This window comes from Rhamphochromis longiceps, linkage group LG13 (genome assembly GCF_057381845.1).
Source record: "Rhamphochromis longiceps isolate RC_006_pf linkage group LG13, R_longiceps_female_GT1.1, whole genome shotgun sequence".
NCBI lineage: Eukaryota > Metazoa > Chordata > Actinopteri > Cichliformes > Cichlidae > Rhamphochromis > Rhamphochromis longiceps.
The window spans coordinates 23,113,416-23,140,458 of NC_140569.1; the positions used below are offsets into that span (position 1 = coordinate 23,113,416).

Genomic DNA, 27,043 nt, shown 5'->3' on the forward strand with positions numbered 1-27,043 from the left:
TGCTGAAGGCTCCTCTACTTCATCACCAGCACAGGGCGGGGAGAGGAGAGGGGAGAGAAACTTGCATGTACCGTGTAAATAAAAGGACACAACAACACTATTGCGTAACATTGGGATATGCAGTCAACAATTTTGACACTATAGCAGCTACAAGCCAAGTGTTCATCCAGTAATTTCATGCCTTTGACTTAAAGCAGCATCATTGAACTGTTCGAGAAGGACTGCTTAATTTCCTTTTAATTTCCTTTTAGTTAAAGCTTTATTTTTATCCCCATCCAGCAAGTTACATCCATCTTGCGCGTATGCACACTTGCTTTGATGTAGCCAATCGACAGGATCTCCACCCTTTCTTTGCAAAGAAAGGGTGGAGACACTGGTCATATGCAAAAAGCACTTCTTGCATAAGTCCCTATGTCATTTTTCAGGCATATAGTAGGTTGTGTATTTTACATGAATAAAAACCAAAGAAAGTCCCTTGAGTTTGATGTTAAAGCTAAAAATTCAGATATTCTGTTCAGAATGCTAAACAAAAGGCAAGGCAAGGCAAGTTTATTTGTATAGCACAATTCAACAACAAGGTGATTCAAAGTGCTTTACAGAGACATTAGAAACAAGAACAAATAAAAAGCATGATTTAAAATTGAATAAAACAAGCAAATGAACTAACTAACTAATTAACAAACAAACAAACAAACAAACAAACAAACAACAGTATATAAAATCAAAACAGATAAAATCAGAACAGTAGATAAAATCAGTAGTTAAATGTAAGTTTTGAAATTTAAGCTTAAAGTGTGGATTTGGTGCTTTATTCAAATGCAGCTGAGAACAGGTGAGTCTTCAACCTGGATTTAAATAAACTGAGTGTTTCAGCTGATCTGAGGCTTTCTGGGAGTTTGTTCCAGATATAAGGAGCATAAAAGCTGAATGCGGCTTCTCCGTGTCTGGTTCTGACTCTGGGAACTGATAAAAGACCGGATCCAGATGACCTGAGGGATCTGGATGGTTCATACTGGGTCAGGAGGTCATTGATGTATTTTGGTCCTAAACCATTCAGAGCTTTATAGACCAGCATCAGAACTTTAAAGTCTATCCTCTGACGGACAGGCAGCCAGTGTAAGGACCTCAGAGCTGGACTGATGTGGTCCACTTTTTTGGTCTTAGTGAGGACTCGAGCAGCAGAGTTCTGAATGAGCTGTAGTTGTCTGACTGATTTTTTAGGTAGACCTGTAAAGATGCTGTTACAGTAATCAAGCCTACTAAAAATGAATGCATGGACTAGTTTTTCCAGGTCCTGTTGAGACATCAGATCTTTTATCCTTGAAATATTCTTGAGGTGATAGTAAGCTGACTTTGTTATTGTCTTAATGTGTTTCTCTAAGTTTAGGTCTGCATCCATCACTACACCCAAATTTCTCGCCTGGTTTGTGGTTTTTAGATGTATAGATTGAAGTTCTCTGGTGACCTGTAATCGTTTTTCTTTGGCGCCAAAGACTATTACCTCAGTTTTGTTTTTGTTTAGCTGGAGAAAATTGTGGCACAACCAGTCATTGATTTCCTCAATGCATTTACCAAGAGCCTGTACAGGGCCTCGGTCTCCTGGTGACATTGTGATATATATTTGTGTGTCATCTGCATAGCTGTGATAGTTTATTTTGTTGTTGTTTATAATCTGTGCCAGTGGGAGCATGTAGATGTTAAACAGAAGGGGTCCCAAGATGGAACCTTGGGGAACTCCACATGTGATACTTGTCTGCTCAGATGTGAAGTTACCTATTGATACAAAGTATTTCCTGTTTTCTACGTATGTTTTGAACCAGTTTAGTACAGTTCCTGAAAGACCTGTCCAGTTCTCCAGTCGTTTGAGTAATATGTTGTGGTCAACTGTATCAAATGCTGCACTGAGATCCAGTAAAACTAGGACTGACATTTTTCCACTGTCTGTATTCAGACATATGTCATTAAACACTTTGGTCAGAGCGGTTTCAGTGCTGTGGTTCTGTCTAAAACCTGACTGGAAGGCATCGTAGCAATTATTCTGTTTTAAGAAGTAACTGAGCTGTTGAGAAACTGCTTTTTCAATGATCTTACTTAAAAACGGGAGATTTGAGATCGGCCTGTAGTTGTTCATTTGTGTCTTGTCAAGATTGTCCTTTTTCAGTATAGGTTTGATTACAGCAGTTTTTAGTGATTCTGGAAACACACCTGATAATAAAGAAAAGTTGACGATCTGTAACAGGTCTGACTCTAAAGTCTTTGAGACCTTTTTGAAAAAACTTGTTGGCAGGACATCTAAACAGCAGGAGGAGGAGTTCAGTTGACCTAGGATGTCCTCCAGGTCTTTGCTGTTAATAGGTTGAAACTGTTTCATGGTGTTTAAACAGTTTTTTGGTGGACACAGTACATATCCTGGATCTGCTGTTGATGTACCAATTGCTTGTCTAATTTTTTGGATTTTTTCAGTGAAGAATTTGGCAAAGTCATTGCAGGCCATGGTCGAATGAAGTTCAGCTGCCACTGACACAGGAGGGTTTGTTAGCCTGTCAACTGTAGAAAATAAGACCCGAGCATTATGGCTGTTTTTAGTGATGATGTCAGAGAAGTAGGACCTCCTTGCATTCCTCAGTTGTAAATTATAATTGTGAAGTTTCTCTTTATAAATGTCATAATGAACCTGGAGGTTTGTTTTTCTCCATCTGCGCTCAGCTTTCCTACACTCTCTTTTTTCATTTTTCACCAGTGTGGAGTTTCTCCATGGAGACTTTTTCCTTCCAGAGATAACCTTCACCTTAATGGGAGCAATAGTGTCCATTACATTTAACATGTTAGCATTGAAGCTCCCATCTCAATCGCAGTCAACTCTGTAACAGTTGGAAAATAGAAGTTCGTGGTCAAAAATATCCACTCAACTGTAACATGGGAGGAAAAAATATATATAAATGTGTACTCTGCCTTAGGGGAAATTTTGGCTTTAAGAACAAGCAGGCCCATTGCTCTGACTGTTGCCAGCATGGCAGCTCTTTCACATCCTAAATTTACTTTAACTCAACTTTCAGAGTTAACTTTTGCAACAAACTTGTACAGCTAAGGTGTTTTTTCCTGTGGTGAGAAGTGGATGCATCACCTGATAAAGTGAGCAGTAGAAAGTCAACAAGTTGAATACATGTCCGGGCTATGTTACATTCCCATTTTTTATTTGCAAATGCATGGGTAGCCTTGTAGGCGCACACTGCAGATCACACCACTTTTGCTTTTCCTGAGTGGGCTTATATTGTGCAGAGAATACCACAGCCTGCTGTTATTTTAGGGCTTCATTATTTCTAGTGTTTCTTTCTCTCTCTCTCTCTCTCTCTCTCTTTTTAGCACCTAGTCTTCTGATTTTTTTATTTTTATTTGCAAGGATATGGTGCCAACAGATAACAGAAATGGTGAAGTCTGATAAACTGAGGCTGTATGATGTTTGAATTCCTCAGAAATACAGAAAGTGCAGGTTTTCTCCCCTTGAGGCAGAAACTGTATTGTTGGTTCCACTCTCCTTCTCCACAGCTGTAGCTGGTCAAGTTCATGTCTCAACACTCGTCATTCATTTTGATGAGCTGTCTACCTTAAAGCTGTATATAGCCCGAGGCTGAGTTAGCTGGGGCTGGCAAACTCACCACAGGTGTTGGAATGACAGTAAACGACCATAGCGCAAAAAAAACAAGCACAAAACAAACATGCGAATGTTTGACCATGCGTAATATTCTGAATCACCAGGTATACATTTCTAGTTAAGTATTGTGTATTTTTTTTAATTAGTGTTATTACTTCTCAGCTCCATTTTTCTCTTTTTGTAACATGTAATTGCTCCTTTCATAGCTGTATTTTTAACAACAGTAATAAAGCAATTTCCCTGCAGGGATCAATACAGTTTTTTTTCCTGATTCTTCTTCTTATTATATTATGTTTGGAACAGTGATCTGTACTTGTTTTAAAGGTCTTTGGCAAGATAACGCCTCACAGCTTTCCTTGAAATATCTTAATAGTATTTTTATTAAAAAAAGGACTTTTTATTGATGTTGTTTTCAATAAAATGTTGATAGCTTTAGTGCTATTATTAAAGATAGCTGTAATAAGAGACAGGCAGGCTGGAATCATTTAAGCTCAGTATAAAACAATGTAGATTAGGTGGATGTGGTTTGAACAGTAGAAAATCATTAAGCGTAGCACAGCTGAGCTCTGCTCTAGTTGGAGGCATCAATGCTGTGCGTTCATCTGAAAAGTGAGCGGGGGAACAGGGTAGTCACCCCATCAGGGCCCAGTGGAGAGGTGAGTTGACCCGGGGTGGAGGACAGAGTAGTGCCCCAGGACTCTAGACGCCATTGCGTGGGTGTCAAATGGCCCGGAGCTGCTCCTACACTAACACTGGGACACGACAGCAGGGCTGTGACCATGACCGACTTTGCAGCCCACAGAAGGAGACAGAGACAAAGAGGGATGGGAGGGTGTAATGTGAGGAAGAGAGGCAGGGGAGGGGGGGAAAGAGGTGAGAAGAAAGAGGGCAGAGCACAACAGCTGATGACCTTCCTTGGAAATAATCCATGTAGGTGATAGCATGCTTTGTCCTACATGCTAAAATTAACACCCGACGTTTTACTTTGTAAAAACATTCTGAGAAGTTTGTGGAATGAAAAAGTTTAATGCTCGAACAAGTTTCACAAACCCTTAAATCTATTGTCCTGTGGGTGGGAGGTGTTTTTACATTTGGCTTATCATCTGTGAAAAGTGCTGAGAACAAATGCACATTGGGCCACGGAGATCTTGCTTTCTTTGAGCACACACTCTGCTGCCCACTGATACAACATATTGCTCCTACTGTATGTGCCTTGAAATACCAAAAACCCAGCTAGATTAGGCTTCATGTATTTTGAGAGAAGGGGGAACCTGCCTGGGCCATTTCTGGCAAGCTAGCAGCAAGCAATCACTGTTTAAAGATAAGGTGCATGAATGTCTCCAGCCCTCCTAATCCTAGACAGGGATAAAGAGAGCCAGACCATGATGCTGGTTAGAGAAAAAAAATCTTAGCTGCTTGACACCTTTGATCTGGAGGGTACAGCGGGATGGCAGTGTGGACATACCAGTAGAGCTTTGGTGGATTACATCCACATATCTCCCACAGCCACCAGTCAGTGCTAAAAGTCCTTTGTCAACAAATCTCGGATCAGTTACAGAGACAGATGAGCCAGAGGTGAGGGGTTAGCAGTAAACAGGAAGATATTTGTCCAAAGAAGAGAAGCAGCTTTGCCACATCAAGCGCCTCTGATTCTTTTGATAGCGTTATAAATACATGCGTGCAATGGCTTCTTATCCAGCAAACAGCAGAAGTAATATACGTGTCCTTGCTTATAAACTGCATGCCTCATTATGGGGTTGTTGAAAAGTGCTTTTTCAGCACTGCCTAAGACCTGATCTGCACAAGGTGCAAAAGTCTAAAATGCATCTGAAAATAGTTGTTTTTTCATATGATTTTCCTTGTATGGCTAATAAGACAGACTTGTCAGGGAGAACTAGAGACAAGAGGATGCATAGGAGGAAGGACAGAAAACAAAAGGATTGCAAAAGAGAAAATGACCTCTCTAAGTCGAGGTAGTTGGACTCTTGGCACTGATCCTGTGAGACGTTGAGAGGTGTCTCCTCCGTGGAAGGAATAATCCATTTAAACCCAGGTAGCACGGCTGTGATTGATGTGCAAACAGAAGCAGCACTTAATAACCTCTATCATGCTGGGTGACCTCGTGGCCCACGGAGGGCACCAGTTTGTTTATGGGTGGTACCTCCGACACACTATCGGTGCAGAAATTCTGTTGTGGCTAATGGGCCGGACTGAGGGATTGGACTGTCAGCGCAGTGTGATCTCTCATTTTTCTTTCCAAGCGTCTGAGGTACCCCCTGCACACCTCTACTACACCCAACCTCCCTGTTCTGCCATCATCTGTCAGTGGTGACTGAGTCTTCGGGAATATGGAGGCGTGAGAGAGGGTGTCAATTAGCATTAACTTTCCCTGACAAATCTGTTTGTCTCACCACAATGGCCTTGGATAACTTGTTCCTGATTCCTCTGTGTCACGATGTTTGGGGCACAGAATTTGTTTTCTTGCTCCAGTTCAAGTGCAGAAATAGGTCAAGCACATGTACATAAGCATAGTACCTGCATGACCGTGAACGCATACTCAAAATGATGCACATTCAACAGAGACAGAAAGAGATTTCTTTTTTTAGAAAAAAATCACAGGCAAACATCGGGATCGGGGAGATGTGACTTCCACGCTAAAGAGCTTTTGTTTATATTGCTAAAATGGAAGCTGACCTTAAAGGTTATCTAAAATGCACAGAAAATGTCAGAACTCCTGACAAGAGAGCAGAGGCCCTTTCAGAATATGGCAGTACTCAGGGGGCACGCAGAGGACTCGGAGAACAACAACACAGCTCTGTGCTATCTATACTGTACTTCCTTTGAAAGTCCCTCCTCTATTTGCCCTCTGCTGTGTGAAGATCTTTAGTCTTAATCAGCTGTTGTTCTGTGGAGATCTAGTTATGGATGCGCTAAGCTGTTTATTTATTAAACAGGCTGTTTAATCCCCCCCTCCCACTCCACTGCATGCTTGGCTCTGCACAGACCATCCTTTTGATGCGAGGGGGCTCCTGGTGGTGTGGTATGACAGGCTCCCACTGGCAGTGCAGCACACAGTAGCACAGTGAATGGCAATAAGTGGTGCCCTCGTCAGCGGCGCGCAGTACAAACAATGACCCCCACTCCACTCTCTCCCCTGCATGTATTTGCACTACCTTTGTGCCACTACAGCTACTCTACTCCATATTTTTGCTTATAACACAAAACACTGTATATAACCATTAGCTGATGCACTTCACTATACTTCTTGAATTCAGCTTGTTATGTAATTTGTTACGTCACGAGAAGTCAGACACTCGTGTTTAAGCGGATAACATATATTTTGCAGGAAGAGGAAGGAGAGTGGACTAAAAAAAGAAGAAGCCCCTGTGAGATGTGTGCATCGGCAGGTGGAACGAAACATAACATCGCAGAAAAGATGTGTGTGTGTGTGTGAACTGCAAAAAAGTGACAGGGGGAATTTATTCAAAATCCCAAATGGGAAGTGTTCTATCAAGAGCATAATTAAACGTCTTGTGATTTATGAGCACGCTTTACTAAAGACTGGTCTTTATTAACACACATATGCAATAGCGCGTGTCAGGATAGCTCGCCACTCGGACTATCTTTTATCTATGCCGGGCAGTTTCAGCTAGTTTAATGAGCACTGCCAAAGTTTATCAGGCTCTATAATCAGTACTTTGCGTGTAGTATTTCAGAGTGCAACAGCTGGCAGTTAGTTATAGTCCAGGTTTGATAAAGGCAGAGGAGTAATGGCTTTGGTTGGAGAGAAAAACAAACAGATGTAAGGTACCCAGCATGTGGGCAGAGGCTTTTTTTTAATGTTCCCCAGGGGCTGTAGATGAATCATTTTATTTTTGCATACTGTCTACAGTTGGAAATCAAAACACAAAACTCAGACTAAAACTTAATTACTTTGTTTTTCATTAGACGTTTAAAAAAAACCAAAGAAATATGGAAAGGTAGAGGCTTCTGTGCTTTCACTAACGGACTAGGACTACATCAATAACTAACAGGTTTAATCAATAACCAAACTGTCATTTTTCATACAGAAACAGTTTCCAACCATAGTCGTGAAAATTAGCTCATCCGGTTTGATCTGTGTCTTCACATCACATGTGACATGTTTGTTCAGGACATGAAACGGCAGCACAAATCTCTGGCATGTCAACTGGAAACGAGTCAGAACGGCCTGAGTATAATCACAGCTGAATGCACCTCTCAAGCGTCTGCACAGATGATTTTCAGGGTGTGTTTTACCAGCTGAATGCACTCTGTTTGCAAGTTATGGCAAATACTCTAGCACTGTAGAGACATGTGCCGCTGAAATGCACAGCAAATCACAAATAAGGTGCTCAACTGTCACTGATTATCAACATTTCATCATTTTCTTTATGAGCTGTGACCGGATAGTTGCACCGACTCACATGTGCACTACAGTCCAGTCCCTAGCTTTTAATTAAATCCAGTCAGTGGCTGTTGATGCTTCGCTTACAGTTTGAGATACGGCTTCAAATGTCTGCATTTTAAATAAAAAACCAGCATCAGGTCTTAATAGCACACTCAAATAGCTCAGATGTGTCTGTGCTTACCTACACCAATGATGTTGTTTAAAAAATCCTTTTAAATTAAATTCACACAGTGAAACAGCTGTGGAAGTAAGCTGCAGTAGGTTTAGTAAATTAGGTAGCTTTTATGTAGCTTTATTAGAACAACAACAGCTGCATAGGTGTATATAATAAATCTGAGCAAGGTCAACCACATGAAGAATAGTACAGAAAGCACCGGAAATATAACTCCCCGACGTAAAATGGACAAAAAACAAGTATCATCTAAAATGATCTGAATTACCGAGGAATGTGAAAGGAACTATCCACCCTTTGGTGTCATACATTTTAATTATCTGGTTTTCTTTGCTGTTTTCAGAAGAAGGTTTCGAGGGCTTTTGAAACTTTTGTTAGTTTTGCTTTCTGAGTTCAATATGTCACTTTTGAATTCGCATTACACTCGGCACGTGGACATAATAAATGCTGTGTTGTATGCCTATTGAGAGCGCGAACAGTGCATGCACATATCTTGAGGAAACAGTGTTTGTAAAATTGGCAGCACCTCGTCTTGTGAAATGATCAGAGGCACTTATCGACTCTCATGAGATCCCTGCCTAAAGAAGTATAGACCCAGAATCATTTATCAGTTGTTGCCTCGCACTGGCATTTTTTTAAATTGGCAGAATACTGTAGGTATCTGCAATTACGCATAACTTTACAGAGCAGTTGTGGCTGCTTATGTGGAACTACATTGCTGCTAATAGTCAGTTGCAAACAACAGAAATTAGCATGTTAATTAATCCTTACACATTTGGCACCTACTGCAAGTATTGGAGCTGTATGCAAATTCATAAACTGTACAGTGTACGGTGTGGGGTAAAAACAGGCAATTTAAATGATCAAAAGAGTCAAAGAATCAACATGTTTTCTTGCATTTAACTTTTTTTTATCTTCAAAACTCAAAAATTCTGTTCATATCAACAAGTCTGGTTTCTTTTCAGTGTGACTTTAAGTGTAATGAGCACATCAGCTCTCTGCCAGCAATGCCTTGCAGCTTATTTGGCTTGATCTCATGAGGGTGCATAAGCAGTATTCAGTATTCTTCTACGTCCTGCCTTTGTGCAACATGGTTTAAGGTGAACTTGTTGGTATATTTAGTATTTATATCTAAGTAACCTCCGCCCTATGTGCATCATTTTAAAATATTCAGCCACAAACTGGGGAATATGAGCAGCTTGTTATCATTGAGTTGCACTGAAAGAACAAAGCAAATGGATAAAAACAGAAATAAAAGAAGGGAGACTGAGCTTACCGTAGATGCCTGTGGATATACATGGGAAGGCCTGCGCAAAGAGAGAGAGAGAGATGGAGAAAACAATCAGCATGATCACACAAATTAAGACAAAAGTAATTCCTCTTTGAAGCCAAACGTTTAATTTTGTAGCAGAGGAATTCAAACGTCATCTACTGAAATAAAATGTTGCACGACTGCACCCATCTGCGTTAAACTGTAACTATTGTCAGGCATCTACTGTACACTTGTATGATTGCCATTTACCGCGACTGCTTCACTTGTTTATTCCCAGGAGCAGCAATTTCCACTAACATTTGACGAATTCCCTGCAGTGACGATGCAGAAGTGTGTCGTAAACCATATTCCAGCTTCAATGCAAGATGCATAAATACAAATACTGAAGTGAAAAAGAACATTTTCACAGGACTCTGTGAAGTCCTGGGAAAAACTACAGTACAAAACAAGATTCAATAATTTGTTTGGGCATTGACTGGCCCATTACAATACCCTGATTCTTTTCTTTATCAGCCATTCTGTTGTTGCTGGGCTTTGGATGACACTTTGAATACTGGCCAAGCTTTAACTGTTGGATAATTATCCTCACGTGTGAAAACGTTGGTGTCCAGAGTTCATGGCTGACTCAAAGACCACAAGAGTCCAAAATCCTGTGGCTGCAGAATAAGCCCAAATCATCACCCCTCCATCATTGTGCTTGACCGTTGGTATGATGTGTTTGTGCTGATATGTTGGGCCAGAAATGATGTTGTGCATTATGACCAACAGCTCCACATTTTCCTCATCATACTGCAATGCTCTTTTTAGAGAAAAGACAACCCTCCTCCTGACAACCCTGCCAAACAAACCATACTTCTTCAGCTTTTTTGTAATTGTTCTGTCATGAACTTTAATATTTAACATGCTATCTGGGGACTGTAGAGTCTTAGATGCACTGCACAGCCTGACCTTGGGATGAATCTGCTAGGACGACCAGTCCTGGGAAGATTGTGTTAACAGACACCTGAATGCTCCAGACCAGCAAACTACCAAAGCACATTGCTGCTATTTACCCACTTTATTCCTACAGAAGATTAAGGATATACTTAATTTTCCACAGAACTGCATAGATACACAGTATACTTTTTGTTAGCATCCAAATAAAAGCTTATCAAACATCCCTCTTTACACACATATTTTATGTTTTTTAAGTTCCATCTTTGACTGTTATACCAATCACTGCATTATAATGCATGTATTATATGTATACTTGATGGCCAGTATAGCTCATTATGGAATAGTGGATTTCACATCTTATTAATCATGACTATCCAAATGAGATCGACCTTGTCTGTCACTTACTTTTAGTGTCTAAGGTTTAAGTGTCTTTGATGTCAATACACAGTCTGTGACTCGCAGACAAACAAACTTTATTGTGAGTAAAAATACAAACTGCCAGCAGTGACTCAGTTGTGTTAAAGTAGCAACAAGGGCATCCCAGCAGGAGGTTTTTTAGTGCATGATGATAAAGCTAAACACAAAATCCCAGTAATCGCTGCCACATTTGGATCAATAGTACAAATCAATAATATAGCAGCCACCAAACTGCAGGAAAGCACATACACCAAACAAAAGAGACATGTGGAGAATGAGAAGAAGGATAAATAGAATTATCTTCATGACCCAAAGAGCCAAAACTAACACATATTTATTTATGGACGTCTTTTCCAAAAAGATTATAAAAAGTAACCACCTTGTAATAGTTCTGGCTTTGCAGCACTTTGCAGCAGACATATTATTCAAGCATGGCTTTATAGCTGAAAATAGTTTCATTACTCTTTACTTCTGTGAGCTAATATATTATGATACATAGGCCTTGCTATAAGCTCCCCTATTTCACATTCATCTTTTTAAGCATATTAATAAACACTAAAGAGAAAGAATTTTTTTCAAAGGTCCCATTTGTCCTCAAAACAAGCTGAATACGTGCTTTAGTTCTTGCATTCATCAAAAGGCGTGGCTACAACATTAATATAATAAGATGACAAATGAAGAAAAAAAAGGAAAATGTTTCCTCTAGCAGCTTATAAAGCTGGATGAATATAGAACAACAGAACAGCACAGAGATTAATCAAAGAATAACACCCGTACGTCAAGTTCTCTCAGTGCCAAAACTAAGCCCAACAGTTTGCTTTTCTCACACTGACCCTGTCAAGTTGCATTTAGAAACAGGCTGTTTCTATTAGCTGTGCCAAGATCGCTTCGTTTTAGAAATGAAAACACGATTAATAGATCTGAAAGAGAACGAACCATACATGTCTCCTCATAGAGTGATTATACAAATGCATTAATCAACGCATTCATCTTCGAGCCGTTTCAACGTATAGCATTAAGAAAGCAAATAGTTAATTACAAGGACAAAAAAGATATTCAAAATTTTTTTTTGTTACTTCAAAGCATCACAACCTGTGACTCTAGCTTTGAAATGCAATGGTCTGTTTTTCCTTGGTTTGGTTTAAGAGGAAAGACTCTGTTTGCATTCTTATTTACCAGTTTTCAGGTTCCGCCTGTCAAGGTAAATCTTTCTTCTGTGGGCTGATTTAAATCTTTTACTGATGCTTTGACCTTTCCAGATGACTGTCTGGGTCTGACACAAACCACAGATGATGAAGCGTGGAAAAGCATGGCCGTTTTTAGCCCTGTGCCAGGCTCAGACCGTGGCACGCGCAGAGGCATACTGAGATTAAAAGTGCAAAACTGTTACATATATCCTAACACAACAAACAATATTTCAAAGAATTACTGCGTGCAAATAGGATTACTTATAATAGACTGACTCATTAGAGGCACGGAAAATCAGAGTATCTCAATTATAAAAATTGATGACACTTTTACATATAGGCAATAGTCTATTGAAGCTGGAATCTAAATTACCCCAGCAGAAGAAAACGATATGAAGGACTATCATAATAAGGAAAGTTACTTCCTGTCAGTCAGCCAAGGTGATCCTGAGCCAGAAGCCTCGTTATCCTCTCTCAGCTTAAAGGCCAAAGTGTCAGTCACCTGACGTTGAACTTCTGCTCTGATTGCACCTTTAACATATAACAGGCTGTGGGAGTGACGGCCTATCAGCGTAATCAATTAAAATCCTTTTTATTAGTTCCTTGGCTGATCCATTAAAGGACTATTGATCACGCTGGTGTGAAATTGCACCAGGTAATCACTTAATGGGATGCTGTCAAAATGTGACACCACTGTGACACATTCATTTATTTGTTTGAAGGGCATTTGATTGCAAGAGGGAAAAGTAGTACACAGTAATGTGGAAAGATTTTAAGCACTTTACGAGGGTTAGATTCATATTCATCACTCAGCAACGTCAGGGAGTTGCCTAATTGGTCCAAAAATCAATCAGTAGCTCGACAATGACCCCAAGCATGCAGCCGGAGTGTTTTCTCAGATTCTCAAGGATCTCGAGGATGACATGGAGAGACAAACATTCAAAATATCTGCCAAATATTGTACCTCGAAACACTGCAGCCAGTGCCCAGAAAAGACCCTTTGCAAAACAATGACACAACCTATTTATCATAAAATGAGCTCAATTTTTAACCTAATATATAGGGAAACAATGGAAGAACTAGTATACAGATTTAATCTGCTTTAGTAACATATTCAGTCAAATTAATGCAGAGTGATGATTATGGCGAGAACCTTAGATGAAAATGAAATGCTACAACATGTCTGTGAACGTTCTCAGTCATCCAGGTCATCGTAGTCTAAGGAGCGTCTGGACTTCTTTAGGTTTCTTGAAGACGTTTCACTTCTCACCTGAGAAGCTTCTTCAGTTCTAAGAGCAACTGGTGGAGAGTCCCAGATTTTAAGCACTATGGGAGTGTCCCCAAGAGGGTCATGGACCCCCTATTGATCCTCTACTTAATCACACAAGCCAAGGTGTGAAAACGAGTGTGGGTCACAATCAGCCAAAGTTTCAGCTCACTGTGAAACCTAGCCCCACCCTATCATGTGATTTACTGAGGTCAAATGGCCCAGGATGTGAGTGGGTGTTAAGGCATTTGGGAAGGGATCTCAAAACTGGATTATAGATGGCAGACACTTGGTGTCGTAAGCCACCATCCCTGTTCAAAGATGGTCGTTCACAGTGAACATAGATGGCTTCTTTCACCCCTCTTTCAAACCATCTGTCCTCTCTGTTCAAAATGTGAACATTGGCATTCTCGAAAAAGTGACTTCTAGTTTGAATGTTACAACATTCAAACTTCAGTTAGGTTTCATTTTTAAGCACCCCTCTGAAGGACACAGAGAAATGGTTCTGCAAAATGAAGGGCTTGTCTTTTTACAACTGCATTACATTGGCAATGACACGAAGAGCTCCTGACATGAGCTGCTGCTCATGTTCTTGATCAAACTTAATTTAGGTTGTGATGAATTTTCAACCACCAGATGCAGTTGATACAAGCCAGGTGATAATTTAATTAATGTTTTTAGATGGTAATATACATTAATTTAAGAAGGCAATGCATTTCAAAACCAGGTGACAGAGGATGCTAAGAGGAGTGACCAGCAGTTGAAGTACTTAAATTTCAAGCAACCATTTTCTGTCAAATGAATTAAATGCAAATCTGTCATTTGTCAACACAAACAAACAAACAAACAAACAAAAACCTGAACATTTAAATCAATGACAAAACAGATTTCATTATATCTGTATTCTACTCATTCTGTGAATTAGTCATTTTGAACATGTTACAATGTTAAAGAGTGCTTTATCATAAACACTCAAATTTAGAGAGCACAGGACAACCTGGCGATCAAGCAAAATACCTTAAATAGCCATCAGCATCACATCCATAAAAATTCATCTAGTTACACTAAATTGATCGCTCTTTGCTACTGTAGTGCAATTTTTGCAGTGAGACAGATGATAATGGTAGCTTTACCATGCCTATGCAGTTTTGGATTGAAAATATTTCGGAGAACGGTAGAAGAGATAAGGAAGAGCACGCTGAGCAGCAGGAAACACTAAGCGTCCATATGAAGGTGCAACAGCGGGAACCGAGTTACATAAAGAGAAAGGTCGATACTGTGATGATGTCATTGTTAATGCACATTATAAGACTTTGTCAGCAAAAATCATGCTGAAGCTCAATCTACTTTATATGGATCTATCAGGCAGTAAGCGTGCAGTGTAATATTTAAAACCAGTTTACTTTTATTTTTCACTAACCAAAGATATTTCATAGATTTTATATAAACTCTTTAAGAACAACCTCAAAATGCTTCTGCACATAATACTCTATAGTATCACATATAGCAGTAGTGCTTTTAAAGACAGAAAAGAAATGACGAGCGGAATTTAAGCCAAAATCACACTAAATGCAACAAAGTTGCTACAGTAGTTTTCGGAGGCAAACCAGAGAGTGCAGCAATGTAAGAATAGTAAAGCATAACCCACTTCTCATCTTCTTTCCCCATCAACCCTGGGCCACCATTGACGACATTTTTGCATACATACTTTTATATCTGCTTACACTGAATAAGGTCTAATGTTAATTAAGGCCGTCAGCACTATATTTGCAGTCATGACCTATGATTTGTTGTTTAGATTATTATTTCTATCTCTGGCTGCTCATTAGAAATGAGTCAGCGTGTACGCCTGCACCCTGGTATGGGGCTATAGCTGACATGTAGGCTTGTTGCTGATTTTCTTTGCTCAGAGTGTTCAGAAATTGGTCACCAGGGAAATTACTCTGTTGCCAGGGCTCCTCCCTAATCTATCACATCACTTTAAAGTGGAGCACCTTTCCTCTCAGTATTTCTACACACTTATTTGGTTCAAAATGCATTAGATACAGCACAGAATGAATAAAGTGTGCAATGTTTTCAAGAAAAAAAAATTATTTATTTGGACCTTTGGTGTTACGTATAACTCAAACGCACTGACAAATATCTGCATGTTTACAGAGACTGCATTTTCATTTTAAAACTGACACAACAAAGCTTATTAATGCATGATTTATTGAGTGCATATTGTGACTAGAGTTTACCAAATATAGAGCTCATAAAACTTAGTCACTGTTACCGCTAAGTTTGATGGCCTGCAGCTTTTTATCATTTGTTAAACAGCAGGAAATGGCACAATAAAGATAGTTCAACCTGTGGCAAAATGCTGTTGCGTTACTGTACCTGCTGCAGGCACTTCACAGTAGCCACGAGCAGACAGGTTAATGGAGAGAAAAGCATGCATGGGCACAGTGACCGCAGGATCCTGCCGGGGGAGCACCTCGTCTCGGCTGGCTGAGTAAATAGCACTGGACCCGGGGTGGTGCCCCAGTAGGTAGGAGCCTCCTAGCCTGTTTGCAGATGGAAGGTATGCTTATAAATCACAGCAGCATGGGGAGATCTTGCGCAAATGTGACCACAAGTATGTTATTATTCACCAGTGATGCCACAGTGTGGGCTTACATCAGGGCATCAAAAACAGGAATCCAACAGAATCCTCTTTGTTGACTGCTGTAATTCTTTAAGCATGTAGGTCATGCCTGGTTTTTCAGTTTCACAAATTGGCTACCTGCTACTGCAGAAAGGAACATGCCACAGTTACAGATCAGGATATTTAAATATGACACATTAACACCCTTTTATTCTGCATAATACCACAATCAATACTCTGTGTCATTATGCTAAATGGAGGATGGAGAAATGCAGAGGCTAGGAAACCTGGCACCTAATGGCCCGAGTCCCACCTCAGTTTTCATATGTGCCAAGATCAAATACAACTATTATCACAATTACATCTGTCCATTAAGGTCTCAGCATCATTGGCTGTGTAGGGAATTACTCGCGAGCCAGGATGGATCTTTGCTACTCAAGGGATTATTTCACTTCCCAGGTAGAGTGCACAGAAAGTGCACAGAGTTTCAGGAACGGCACGCTCACTTTTAGGTGCCACTGATGGAAAGCACGTGTGCATAATCCAGGAGTGACTATGGCAATTCCAGCTCCTCTGATGAGCAGCTGTAAGGGTGGGGATAATGAAACTCGGAACATAAAATGACCGTTTTATGTTCCTGCTGTGTGGACATTTGACGTGTTTGCGTGATCACAAATTGTTACGGTGTCTGCGAAGAAATGCCATGAATCAGCCTTCAGGTAGAGCATTCGTATTGTTACAAACAGAACAGAACATCTCTTTCCTCCTTGAAGGTCCTGCCAGCAATTAATACAAAATTATGCTGCCACAAAGCATTTTCTATCCTTAAGAAATAGTAGGTAACATTTAACAAAAACAGAAATGAAAATATAGACCTTTAGAAGAGTAGTTATCACAATGTTTTTTCTTCAAATCCAGATCCATCTATTTTTTTGTGCAAATGTGAGTCCAAAGGAGCAAATAATCAAAAAGTGGAATCACTGACAGCGGCTATCATTTTAAAGTTTACTTCAGATATACTTCAGTACCCTGAATATTTGCATTTTACTATTGAATCCCCAGCCTATATGGATATAATTATATTACAAAAATAATATACTATAATATATACAAAAGTACATTCTTTATTTTCAGCTCAATAGAATGACTCATCCTCATCACATCCCTTCTCACTGTTACTATAAAAGAAATCTGTAGCTTATTTGCTCAAGCCGTGTTTACTCCAGACACGAGGAAAAGTGGGCTTAGAAAGTTTACAAGTGAGCCCTTAAGCACTTGCTAATGGTACAGCGGGACAATCCCGAGTCCTCGCTGACTTAACTAAACACAGATTCGGAAGTAAACAACGGCACACTTTGGGATTAGATCAATGGTAGATAGTAGCTGGACATAATTAACTTTCTTTGGATATAATGGAGCTCAGGCTGCTCTATGATTACCTTCACTGCGCTCACTTCCACAGCACTGATCCCATCTGCACGTGCAAAGGATGCAGTGTTACAGGGGAAGAAAGGCAGGCTGCAGCGTGTCTGTCAGCCAAACAATGACAGTGCTGAGATGGCTGGGCAGAAAAAAGGTGTAAATGCTTCAGCCTTTGGACGGTGCAGAGCGGTGAGGCAAATACACAGAGATGCCGAACTGATGGCTTCTTGATTCATTGATCCATGACCAGCTTGTATGGTTGATCGAGCACAGTTTACCCTGAAGCCTACAGTGCAAAGGTACACAAAGAAAGTGTTTTTTAATACAATCTGATCATGCACTAATAACTATAAAACAACTTTAAAACATTTACAGCTACACTCTATAAGTTGACACGCTTCAAAGATTAAAAATATACATATTGTATTCTGAACCAGTGCAGCGAAAATACAGCAGGAAACCGTTCTCTTTTATTTCTCGTTTCATAGTGAGTTTTCACAGAAAAAATTGTCAACTCATGACAATGATCCCGTCAGTGTCAAGTGGGAACATGATGTGAATCTGAGCTGAAGGTGCATGCAATCAGACGTCGGCTTATATTTATGTATGAGGCCTCCTGCTCAGGATTAGCTGAAATTATATCACTGGCCACTGAGCAACAGAGAGGCAAAGACAAAGGGAAGAAATTCACATCTGTGAGAAAAACTGACCTGTACATGACCCGCACACGGCTGACAGAATTCAAATGAGTGTAGGTGAGAACCATGTCAAGTAAACTCAAAAGCAAAATGCATTCCTGCTGCTCCACTGTACCTCCTCTGTACAGCTGCAGGCAGACTTCTTCTTGGATATATTCAGTTTTTTAAAGTCATATGATATTGATTAAATTATCATGCTTGTGGTGGGTGAAATCAAGACTGCTGTGAAAAGCTGAGAAAGACAGACTCGGATTCGGATTGACAGCTGGAGAATAGAGCTGTGGCTTCGTTCTTCATAGAGCAGTAAATTCATAAATAGCAGCTTGTGGTATTACACTAGTTTACAGTCAAAATGCATTTGAAATGACTGTATATCAAGCATACAATAATCTGGCTTGAACGTTAAGAAAGGGGTTGGCAGGCAGACTAATCTCAAGCAATTTTTGACTGACTGTAAAGGATGCCCATTCACACCCAGTTAGTCTAGCCAGTACCAGTCGCTCAAGCCAGTAAACACAGAAACCAACATGAGCATCTGAGAACACTCACTGATCCATCAATTGCTCATTTACACAGCTTAATGACTGCCTACGAAGACAAATACTCGGAACAAATTGTTCCGCAAGCCATAAAGTAAACAAAAAGTCCTACAAAAGGAAAACGCCTCCGCTTGGTTTAGCCCAGTGACCTCAAGCATGACATCACCAAGTCCACAGAAGTCAGGAAATGGCAGGTAGGCTCCTTTCCTAACCTTTGACCTGAGTATGAGTAACAGAAAGTAAGAACAAAGGAACAAACAGTATTTAAGTTTAAAGCATAATAAAAGAAATGTTGACAACATATGGCTGCACATTTGTTTTAACCTGCTAAACTGCTTTCATGCAACAAAATGCTAACACAAACAAACCGGGGATGGTAAGTGAAGTGGTGTTACCTTAGCAATGGCAAATCAGAGCATGTGTGCAAAAAGCAATATGCTGTGATGTGTAAAATTAACATGCACAAAGCGAGCAGTGAGTATGAAAGTCCTCACCCACTCGTCACATCAAGACTTACTAATTTTGGGTTACTGAACTGAAATTGATGGTTGGCTGTAGTTTGTATGTTATGCTGCTAGGTCAGTCCTGATGCCAAACGTTCTTCATTGACACTACAAATGACTAAAACACATTTTGAGCCCAGAATATTGGCAAGAAAAGCCCGAATGGGGGCAGGTGCTAATTTTCGAAGCGCCACTCTTCCTAAACTATTCATCCAATTTTGATTGCATCATCGAAAAAGCAGCTTGTGTAAAAAGCGGTTGTCAAATTTCTTCTTTTACTTGGATGGATGTAGAGAAGGAAGACATGCAGAGAGTTGGTGTGACAAAAGAGGGTCTTAGGGATGGGATGAGATGGAAGTAGATAATCCGCTGTGGCGACCCCCTAAAGAGAGCAGCCGAAAGAAGAACGTGCTGCTGAATGTACCGTCAATCACATTCAGCAGAACTTGCACAAGTAAATGCCTGAACTGTTCACACTTACTCTATGGGTACCCCATGCAGACTGGAGGAGCCAGCGATTGAACCACCAAACTTCTGATTAGTAGAAGACCTGCGCTACCTGCTCTTCCTGATCTTGCAGCCACCTCAAGTGATGACACAAACAGATCTACTTTCTTGACATCCTACCTAACACAACATCTTGATCTGACCTGGCAGTCTGGCCTCTAAATAAAATCTGTGCAATGTTTGTGCTGGAATAACCTTACTATGCTTTCTAATATTTCAGAATACGTATTCTCTAGCTAAATAGACTATTTCAGATTTTTATGATGTTACACAATGAAGAAAGCTAAAAAAATCACTGCATGAAGCGATCAGAAACAGATGAGAAGGTTACAATTTAGGATTAAAACAAACTGAAACAGCGTCCATAAAATGTAAAAAGTTAAATATCTTAAAATGCCCAATAAGCTATTTTAATTATCATACTTGGAATCAGCTCATAAATATTTTAACTTCAAAGCAGATAACATCTGAAAAACTGTTAACCAATGTTATTTACTGGAAAGCTAACACTTAGACTGTTGTTAGAGGCAGAGCAGAGCACATTTTAAAGCAAAAACTTGTATATTTTGTATCGGGTGGCTGTAGCTCAGGTGGCAGAGCAGGTCAGCCACTAATCAGAAAGTCGGTGGTTCGATCCCAGGCTGCCTCCTAGCTGCATGCCAAATATCCTTGGGCAAGATACTAACCCCATGTTTGCCTACTGGTGGTGGTCAGAGGGCCCGGTGGCGCCAGTGTCCGGCAGCCTCGCCTCTGTCAGTGCGCCCCAGGGCAGCTGTGGCTACAATGTAGCTTGCCATTGCCAGTGTGTGAATGTGTGTGTGAATGGGTGAATGACTGAATGTAGTGTGAAGCGCTTTGGGGTCCTTAGGGACTAGAAAAGCGCTATACAAATGCAGGCCATTTACCATTTGTATCTGTCTGGTTGTCCTGTACGAACAATCAATCAAACACTGCATAAATAGTGGAAATTAACATACACCAGTTTAGTTCTCCTACTAGAAATAATGGTGCAAATACTGCCCCAAATTTACACTGTGGGCCACTAGGGTATCAAAAATCTTTCATTTTAACATGCAGCTTCTGTTTGAATGCAGGTTTTTATTTGACAATTTATAGTATCTAACATCCGGTTCCTTTAAAGCCTTGAACTTTGCTTTGATTACAATCCTTAGCCTGACATAATTATGATGATCTTATGAAATTTTTATTGTATTTAGCACAAGAGGCATGACATTATAAACCAAAGAGGCATTTTGATTGAATCCTGAGATTGGAGGAAAGAAAGTGATAAATAGAGGAAAATGTATTTGTGGTAATTTTGAGCATCATGTTTGATTTGAATATTTGAGCCTCAGCGCCGAGCAGAGTATAAGACATCATTCAAAATGCCTCGGGGCCTCTAAAGCCTGTGAATATTTCAGCGAGAGCTTAAGATATGTAGAGCATGCGTGCGTGGTGTTTAGCATTAGGAGTCATTTGCATTTTGGTGGGTTAAATTACAGGTGGTCATAAAGAAAGTGATCAAAGACATGAATAGGAGGATTCTGTCTGAATCTATCAAGCTGCTGTTTCATGGGGTATCTCAAAGAGAGAGAGCCTCTGAAATACTGAAGATAAAACGGCGTTAAAGGAACAAGCCAAGCCATATATCCTATGAAAGGTAAAAAGGGAGCATACATGGATTTTCAAATATCCATACCCCGTGTCAAACTGTCTCAGTCGAGATTAGCAGCATATGGAGCTAGAAGGTTAGTATTATCAGTAATCCTAAAATATAGCTCGTGATTTGTACCGTAAGAACAGATGATTCCCAAGTGGCTGATCTAAACGAATAGTAAAACAATCAGCGAGCATTTTTCAAGAGACACTAATTTCCATTCACAAATCAACTTCAATAGCACATTTAATCAGGGAAAGGAAGGGGAGGAAGGGTGCTGGTCATGGCGAGTGAAAGCCAGCCTATGGTACCCTTCCAATGTAAGGCTACTAATTAAACATTTTTCCTTTCAAGCCGCCCTTCAACATTTCAAAAGCACCATATCAAAGTGGCTTCAAAGTCAAAATCCCACTCTGAATTTTGAGTTGACAGAACGGCACGAATATGAAGACTGTATGCCCCCTGTCTTTGTGGCAGGACCGATGTGAAACTAAAATCACGTCAGCTGCAGCATGCATACTAATGGCCCGGTCACACTCAGGCTGTGTCCAGTTACAAGAGCCCCAAACCCACCCAAGTGCTTTCAACCACGTTACTTTGCCACCGTCAACACAGGAATGATTGCTCGGTTGAAATCAACCCCTTTTGTTGCCCTGCATTATTTACAGTAGTAAAGGGTCACCTACGGCTGAACTGTACACTGGTTTTTAAGGGAGTCAGTGTTACAAGATAACACGCAGAACGAACAATAGCGTGTGGTCAGCGGGGTGGCAAAATGTGGTTGATGTGAAAATAGAGATTAGGCATAGCTGTGCACCAGCAGTCACCCAGAATCAAGGAGGGACTGTCACTGAAGGAGCTGACATCACGAGTGACTACACCAGATAATAACTGAATATAGCATTTAGGCAAGGCAACCGTATTAGAAGCATCAAAGAGAGTGGTTTCACTTCTATATCTATTTTCCTTAAGATAATGAGATAAGTTTGTTTATATAAAATCACCTTTGGGAATTATTTAAGGTTTCTATGCTTAATTAAGGAGCTCTGTGATTCATTTTTGTTGGATTACTCTATTAAGTTTCTAAATGTATAAAATAGTAAAGCTCAGTGAAATATTACCCAGATGAATCAAGCAAAGAATCATAACATATGATAAAAGAGGCCATAACCACATTCCCCACAGCACTATATACAGAATAAAAACTAACATTCATTAAAAGACCCAACCTCATTAACTGCAAATCGAATTGCACACTCCGCCCTGGTGTAGCACTGACCCCTCGGATGCACAGTAAATACATAATTATTATTGAATCACAGGGACACGTTTCCCAATTACAAGAGTGAATGTTTGTCTTTTTTCCTGCGTACTTTACGGCAATGCATTTGACGTAAGACGAGGTTAAGTCTGTTTCTTCCGATTTCTTCTTTGGCCTTGTGCTTTAGGAATAATTACTCAAAGACTCGAAGCAAGCAGCGTTTTTTTGTTTTTTTTCAGCTGGGATTTTAATGGACTTAATGAACTCCCTTTGTTAACAGAAGCTCAGGGTGCTCTGTGATTGCCTTCATCGTGCACAGTTCTGCAACACTTGATATCTCGTCTCATTTGCTCCAGTGATACATAGCCTGTGTGAACTCCGGTGATGCAATATTGTGAAGGAATAAAAGACAGGCGGCAGCATGTTTGTGAGCCAAGGTAGACCGGAGCAAGATGAATAGGCATTAGAAAAAGATGCACAGCGGCAGACAGATAACCAGTACCCAGGATAACTGGAAAGATTTTTTGTTCTTTTTCTAGCCGTTTCCCTCTGCTGCCACGGATTGTGCTTGGGTAGGCTAAACATGCGACTGATCTATCTCCCCACTGAATGTGCAGGGATGAAATTGATATCGATCTCCTACATGGTGCTTGATAAATCCGCAAATAAATCCCACAAAAAACAATAAGAATAATAATCTCAACATGTTAAAGTTTCCTTTAATGTATGCAGAGACTAAGCTATGAAATTGGCAGAAAATGAAACGTATAAAGCCTGTGCTTGATTAAACAGTTAATCTCAAAATTTATTTGCTCATTTGAGATCCATTTGCTAAAATCTAAGATTTCAATATCACACATGCAGTCAAGGAATCCACAAGAAGCATATCAGTGCTGTGGTTTGAGTATGAAAACCTGTTTATCCATGTAGTTCATGGGCAGACTAGGCCCCAGCAGCGCACGTTCGTTTTAAGCTCCCACAACATTAAGCCATAAATCTGAGCTTGCCCAGAGGTAAGAGCAACCAACACTAATTAACAGCAGCGGTATGAGAGGTCAAGGCCTATGTCGTTTTAGCGTGAGAAAACATTATTTTTCAATTTATAGTATATGCGCTGGCCTGGTACGCTTTAAGTAATAAAGCTTGCGGTAGTGTGGGCATGAGCACTAATGTATTTGCTTTACTGTATACTAAAGGGTGCATGTCTCTAAAGTAAATTAATTCCAGCAGTATGAACATAAGTGCTTTCAAATGAGGTGGCTAAATTGTCCTTATAGAAATGACACCTTAGATACAAGAGCCACCTCGGGGAATGTCCATAAAGCCAGATTGCTGATACAAACTAATGCTCAATTTAGGCACACAGCTCAGAATCGGTTTTCAATGAATATGTCTAGCCCTTAAAAGGACTTTGGTCCAAGGACACAGTAAGCTCTGAGGAGGTCAGCTCTCCCTCTTTGCAGACCTGTGGGCCATTCTCTCACACTTTGATCTGGGCTCTGATGATGCTGTGGCAGGCACAGACTCAGGAGTAGAAGGATTAGGGACAGGAGGGACATGGAGAGTGACAGCTTGCTTTGTATTCATTTTATCCCTTATTTTGGGCATAACGTCAGACAGCATGCATACCGATAGCTTCTCTGAGGCGTTTCTTTTTTTAGCTATCAAATCCTCAACCCCTTAAAAGAGAGATCAAAGGCGAGGCAGGCTCATTGATAACTGTATAATGGCTCACTTTGAGAGAACAGGCTTTTTGCTAAGATGGGCGCGTGGTGGAAACTGCAAACTATTAGTCATGCTGTCGGCTCATTTCCATATGTGTTTTATTGTCTCGTGAGCAAAGGCTACTGCACCTACTCACACTTATTGCACTCATGGTAGATCTAATGATATTCGTACCTACGGCAAAAACAAAGGGCCTTGTATCTCATTGTCTCTGTATGAAATACGTCTTGAAAGGTGACAACAATAATACACGTTTCATTTTATGCGTCTCTTTGATGAGCCTATAGCACCTCTGCTTGTCTGGGAACATGGAGCTACATAAAAGCACAGCTTTCTCAGAAATTACTGTTATTACTGGCTGAATAACAGTTCACTAACTCACAGAGCTTACACAAGATCTACAAACAGCAAGTTCATATACGTGTTTTTTTTCCATTTTTCTTTTGTTTCTTTTTACAGTGTCAGCAGTGGTGATATGTGCGAGGCCAAATTCATAGTTAAACATGAAACTAAAATAACATTTATTGCAAATTTCCTTTCTTCATTTTTAGTTGATGACACTTTAAGATATAAGCCACAGTTTGAGTATAAAGTGATCACATTAATATTGTAGCATAGCAGGCGTCATATTGCATTATGCATCAAGAAATGTCGCTCTCCTTTATTTGATGCCAGCTGCCAAAATAAAAAAATCCAATAATGCTAAATAATATTAGCTTTCCTTGGAGCTTCTATGTGAGATTATACACAAAGTCCCACCTGATATCACTGTGTGTTGTTAAAGCCACAGTAAAGAGAGTTTTACGACTACCATTTCATTGTAATATTGAAAAGAAAAGTATTTTCAGTGGGACTACAATTTAGGTGGGGGACTCGTCCTGCTCTCGCCTTCTCCCTGACTCGTGCTTTTTGAGAACTTTGCAGGATAGACACCGGGTGTTTTAGATGTAAACACGGCATGAAAGTGATTGCGGTGGAATGAACTGCACTGAGGATACCCTTCAGACCTTGTCTCATCCATTGTCCCCACATTTTTACTCATCTAAAACTGCACAGACACTGAACCTATCTGACATCTGAACACAGAGGTGTCTTCTTGCCAACCTCGAGGGGAGAAGATAATAAACTTGTCACGTAGCAAACTTCCTTTATTCATGACAGGTACAGGGATATTGGGGATCAACAGATGTGAAAGAATCGGTAGGAGTGCTCCCGAAGGCTTGTTGCCATCTTCAAGTAGTCCTGTCACTTTTACACTACAGTGCAGGATATGGATATAAAGTACGAGGCTATAAAAGCAGTGTTTTGAAACATTGGGGCGTTAGTGGATTTTTTGAGTGTAAAAGCCTTTTGAAGGATTGCCTGTTCAAAGTATCTACCTTTAAATCCCAGAGGAGATTTATTTCACCAAGGATTCTGGCCTAATCAAAATCTGCCCACAGACAAGCTGGTTACAAGTTAGATAGCTTTCTACAAGCATGGTGACTCAGAGAAAATATACACTAATATACACATTTGGCACCGCAAATTATGGAGGGATATGAAGGAGTGAGGGGCTATTGTGTGACTGCATGAGGCGGTGGTCATCATTAAAGTGCTTAATAGACCATGACGCCTGTAGGACCTGACAGGCAAGCTGGGCAGAGTGGAGGTTCCAGAGAGAGGGTCACCTTCATGTAGAGACAGCTCTGTCACACTGGGGTCGTGAAGAGAGCCACTCTGCCACTGTGGCCTGGCTCAGACAATACATGTATACGGTCAGCCAAGCAGAACAACAAGTCCCCCGCCTCTTTCAGATTCCAACCAAAAAGAAACAGACCTGCAGAGAATTTAGGCCCTGGACAGAAATGTACTTCCAGCTGCTGCACAAGCTTACCGTGTAATTATTTATACCAGATATGTGCAACAATATTGCTTAAAATAGTCTCCTAAATGGATTATAATCTACAATTCTTACCTCAATAGATTTTAGATAACTAGGTAACTATTCACTAGAAGTACAATTAGTACAAATAGTGACTAAAATTGCCAAACTGTGGTAATATCTTCTTGTTTAATTATGCAGAGGTGGAGCATGGAGCTCATTTTAAGGTCGCTGGGTCAAAGACACTCTTATTTCTGTCAGTGTAAAGAAGTTTAGCTGCACATTGAATCCCTCAGATATCTTGTTAGCGACAGGAATTTCAAATAGTATAACCCAGTTTTTCTACATGCTAAAGAAATGTTGCTGTAGTAAATGAAAGGCATCTGCCAGAACGACTCTTTGGGCTTAAATTGTAAGAAAGAAAATGCGCTACAGAATAAGTTGTGGTAGCTCTTTCCGCAGTAATTATGAAACAGAAGGCTTTTGATAATAGAAATGTTTGTTTGAAGAAAATTACCCTTTTTATATTTAGTTTACCGTGAACACATTGTAAACACTTTTTACAGTAGATAATGAAAAGGCAGGAAACTCTCTCATTTTACTGTTTATTTATTACTAAATTACTTATGTGTGGTATAAATGGCCATGCAGGAGATCTTGATCAGTAGGAAAAGCTGTAAAACATATTATCCAAAGCCATCCAGTGGGCTAGATTATAGTCTTTGACAGGGCTAATTCTGGCCCCTGAGCCTTATGTTTGATGCCCCAGATATAGAGCAAAACGCTAAAAATGGTGGTAAAACCTGCCACACTAACATTAAGAGCAGTAGAGGACCTGCTGTCTAATGTATGTAGATGAAGATTCTTGTTGATCACAGTAAAATCTCAGAGCTGCATCACAAAGAGTT

At 40.2% G+C, this 27,043-nt stretch overlaps 1 protein-coding gene across 2 annotated transcripts in view; it reads right to left on the reverse strand.

Moving 5' to 3' along the window:
• macrod2 (mono-ADP ribosylhydrolase 2) overlaps window positions 1-27,043 on the reverse strand; it is a 423,775-nt gene that overhangs the window by 98,663 nt on the left and 298,069 nt on the right. For both annotated transcript variants that reach the window (XM_085428548.1, XM_085428549.1), the window contains one exon: window positions 9,530-9,560. In XM_085428548.1, the coding sequence (XP_085284674.1) occupies window positions 9,530-9,560 (31 nt within the window). The remainder of the gene's footprint in view (window positions 1-9,529; window positions 9,561-27,043) is intronic.